At 40.2% G+C, this 4,271-nt stretch overlaps 1 protein-coding gene across 2 annotated transcripts in view; it reads right to left on the minus strand.

Moving 5' to 3' along the window:
- Positions 1-3,818, minus strand: part of Dnajc15 (DnaJ heat shock protein family (Hsp40) member C15) — a 67,178-nt gene extending 63,360 nt beyond the window's left edge. The window contains exon 1 of one of the 2 annotated variants that reach the window (XM_010637079.3): positions 3,519-3,809. In XM_010637079.3, the coding sequence (XP_010635381.1) occupies positions 3,519-3,623 (105 nt within the window). In that variant the 5' untranslated portion in view covers positions 3,624-3,809. Of the gene's footprint in view, positions 1-3,518 lie in introns of both variants that reach the window. The other variant, XM_010637080.2, reaches the window with a different exon arrangement.
- Between the last annotated feature and the right edge of the window lie 453 nt (positions 3,819-4,271).

Genomic DNA, 4,271 nt, shown 5'->3' on the forward strand with positions numbered 1-4,271 from the left:
AGTATAGACTGAATTTTCTCTAAATGCAATTGTTATATAAAGTGAGAGGAAAATTCTATTCAGTTTACCACTTAAGGAAACCAATTTGTTGAGGAAATGGTCCTTACAGTATATGAAACATCAATATAATAAATACATCTGATAGTTTGCATTTGTAGCTGCCACATACAGTGATTCTTTGCATTGTGGCAATATGCCAGAACACTGCTTCATTTATGTCTTCTGATGCAATCATGGCTGAGCATTTCCATACTTAGACACATAGTATTTTCCAATATTTCACCTTTATGTTTCAATTAGAATATCATATTGTTTTTTTAAAAAGTATATTTAATCTCATTTCAGGATTTTAGGATATTACAGGAGACTTCACAGTGCAGTTCATATTATAAAATGGACACTGGGTTAGAAAAATTGAGAATCACTGGCCTACAATTCAGCCTTCATGGGCCTGGACTACTAAAGAGGACTCCTAATTGATATCTTGTATTCTACATAGTCTCACTTCTTCCTAGTAAGATACCTACAGATGTAAAAACCACTAATATTAATTCTATCTTCAACCACAGCATTCCCAACTGCTTTACAAATCACCTTGATACTTAGATTTTTACAACGCTACAAAGAAATTCTATCTAATCTTATGCAAGCCAACAAGTCATGGGGGAAAGTGTAAGATTTGGAAGTCATGGTGTAAAATTTAGAATCCTGGATCTACTGTTTATTAAAGGAATGATTCTAGGCAAGTTACTTATAACTTTCTGGATCTGTTTCTTCATTTCTTAAGGGACGATTATAAAGGATGTTCTTCACAGGGTTGTGGTAAGGAACGAATCAGATATAATACTAGGTTGAAGAGCTTGGTAATGCCAAGAATGGGGTGCACACCAGTAATTGTAGTTATTCAAGAGGCTGAGGCAGGATAGGGAGTTAAAAGGCCAACCTGGACAAAATAGGGAGACCTGTCTCCAAACTTTTTTTGTTGAGACAAGGTCTCACAATGTAGGTCAGGCTGGCCTTGAACTCACTATACTGCCCAGACTAGCCTTGAACTTCTGGAGATCCCTTGCCTCAGCCTCCTGAATGCTAAGATTAAAATCGTGCATGGGCCAACACAACTGCCTTATCTTCAAACCTTTACCTGTTTTGTTCAGTCATGTATTCCAAGACCCTAGGATGTTGCTACCTGGCACCTAAGCAGTGTTTAAGAAATGTGTGCTGAATGAGAGGGTACTTGCTTTTTGAAAACTTCCTAGGCAAGCCTACCTGATTCTGTTCCAGAAATATAGTTTAAATAATTAAATGCTCACACATTGAGTGCTTACTAAAAGTAAATATCTAATCTCCGCTCTTAGAAAACTTAGAAAAAATGCTGAAAAATGACAAGTCAACATAAAAGCTATCAAAAAGCAACATACGACTAGTAAACAAATGGTATGGGCAATAAGTTCTGTTCATTTAAATGTAAGCTATATCACTGTGAGCTGGAGTAGCATGGAATACAAAGTGTAAAAAGGAAAAAACAGGCATGTTTAGAGACTTTCTCCATCTAATCCATTCCTCCTTCGGTCTAAGGAAATTTTATAATATCCCAATCTGTCCATCCCCTGCCATTTTAGGCGTCAAAATAGTACCATGACCAAGGATATCCCAATTCTTTCTCTTGTTTTATAAAATGCTCCCTATATTCTAATCCCCATCTCCTTCATCTCTGGATACTCCACTGATCAATACACTCCACTGTTCAATAGGGCAGCCACAGGATCATGTGGCTACTGAGCAAGTGATGTGGCTAGTCTGAATTCAGATGTGCTAAAGCGTTAAAAAAAAGAATGTAAACCATCTCAATTTTATACTGGTTGTATGCTATTATTCTTCAGGTTAAGTAGAATACATATGCATTCCAGAAAAATGAAAACAGACCCTTATCTCTGACCAGTTTAAAAAAAAAATCAACTCAAAATGAATTAAAGACTTAAACGTGAAACCTGAGACTGAAGCTACTAAAAGGCATCTGAGGAAAATGCCTCAGGATACTGGAATTCAAAAAGATATTGGAGACAAGATCCCTGAAACACAAGATCCAAAAGCAAAAATGACCAATGGGACATCAATCTAAAACCTTCGGCAAACCATCAGAATGAAAAGACAACAGAAATGGGAGAAAATATGTATTTGACAGAGGGGTTAATATTCAGACTGTGTAATAAACTAAAAAAGGGACTAGATTTAAAATGAAAATATAAGTACATGGATATTTCTCGAAAGAGACCAACAACTGACCAGGCAGGTTTATTAAAAAATGTTCAGCATCATCAGTCATTAGGCAAATGTAAATCAAAACCAAAATGGAAAAATGAAACAAAACAAAAACCTTACAATGAAGTATCACCTCCAGTAACAATAGCTACAATCAAAAAGACAAAACATAACAAGGCTGGCAAGCCTTACACACTGTTGGTAGGAATTTAAATGAGTATAGAGATAGCTACTGTGTAAAACAGTTATGAAGAGTTCTCAACAAATTATACTACTGGGCATATACTAAAAGGAAATGAAATAGCATGTTGAAAAGAAATACTTCCACAGTATTCACAATAGCCAAGAAATAGAAAAATCTAAGTGTCCATCAACTGATAAATGGATAAAGAAAATGTAGTACCCATACACAATGGAATACTATTCCGCCATAAAAAAGAATGAGATTTTTGTCACAACATGGATGGAACTGGAGATCATTAAGTCATAGAAAGACCGCACGGTCTTACTCATGTGGAATATGTGGAAACAAAAAGTTTTTCTCATATAAACTGAGAGTAGAGTGCTGGTGGAGTATGTATGAGAGGTTGACTAGTGAATACTAACTTACAGTTAGATAGCAGTAAGAAGTTCTAGTGTACTATTGTAGGGTCATCTGGGTAGCTAAAGATAACAATAATGCGCTGTACATTTCCAAAAGCTAGGAGGAGAAAGAATTTTGAAATTTTCACCATAGCGAAATAGCTGGTTGGGGAAGATAGCTATGTTTACCCTGATTTAAACATTACACACTGTATGCGTGTATAAAAACTTCATGGCACCTTCCCCAAAGATACAACTTTTACGTTTTTCATTATAAATTGAAAAATTAAATTTAAAAATAGGGCCACGAAAAAATCTTCAAAAGACAAGTGTGGCTCGCATTGTGTTTTTACTGGACACCCGCTTTCCCCAGCGGTACTTTTCAGTTTAAATGAACCAATCGTACATCTCTGTTACTGCCTATTTTCTGGTCTGTGTCCTTCCACAAGCCTGGAAACACCCTGAGGAGACCTGAGATCCTCCTCAGAATGGTTATTTCCTACCCGACCAGAAAAAATCTGGCACAGGCAGAGACGGCGAAAGAACAGGAGTACAGGGGATCAGGAGGGGAGGCGGACCGCGGTGAGGGGGGATTAGGAGTACTGACTGGGGGCGCCGGCTGAGACGGCCCGGGAACCAAGAACCGGAGAGGGGTGAGGGCCGCCTTCCGGACTCACCAATCGGTGATCAATGTCTGCGTCGGGCCCTTTGGCCGGAGGCGGCGAGTACTCTGCATAACGCAGCCCTTCGCTGGCTGAGGAAATGCCACTGCGAGAGGCCATGGCAAGGTCTTTGGAGACGCTCAGCGCCGCCTACGAAGCGACAGCAGGGACAAACTTCTCGGAGCGATTTAATTCCGCTCCGTTAGCAACTGTTCTTAAGTGGCCTGTAGATGAAAACGGAGCCCTAGAAGAGTTCTCTCTCCTCTCTCCTCTCCCCTCTCCTCTCTCTCCTCTCCCTCTTTCTCTTTTGCTCTCCTTTTTCTTCTGTCTCTCCTCTCTCTCTTGCTCTTCTCTTTCTCTCTCTCTTGCTCTCCTCCCTCTCTTGCTCTCCCCTCTTTCCTCTTTCCTTTCTCTCTTGCTCTCCTCTCACTCTCCCCTCTCTCCTCTCTCTCTTGCTCTTCTCTCCTCTCTCTTCTATCTCCTCTCCTCTCTCTCTCTCTCTCTCTCTCTCTCTCCCTCTCTTGCTCTCTCCTCTCTCCCTGCTCTTCTCCTCTCTCTCACTCTTTCCTCTCTCTTCTGTCTCTCTCCTCTCTCTTTCCTCTCTCCCTCTCTCTCTCTCTCTCTCTCTCTCTCTCTCTCTCTCTCTCTCTCTCTCTCTCTCTCTCTCTCTCTCTCTCTCTCTCTCTCTCTCTCTCTCTCTCTCTCTCTCTCTCTCTCTCTCTCTCTCTCTCTCTCTCTCTCTCTCTCTCTCTCTCTCTCTCTCTCTCT

The sequence above is a fragment of the Fukomys damarensis genome, unplaced genomic scaffold (genome assembly GCF_012274545.1).
Source record: "Fukomys damarensis isolate Sample0158 unplaced genomic scaffold, DMR_v1.0_HiC HiC_scaffold_38, whole genome shotgun sequence".
Taxonomy (NCBI): Eukaryota; Metazoa; Chordata; class Mammalia; order Rodentia; family Bathyergidae; genus Fukomys; species Fukomys damarensis.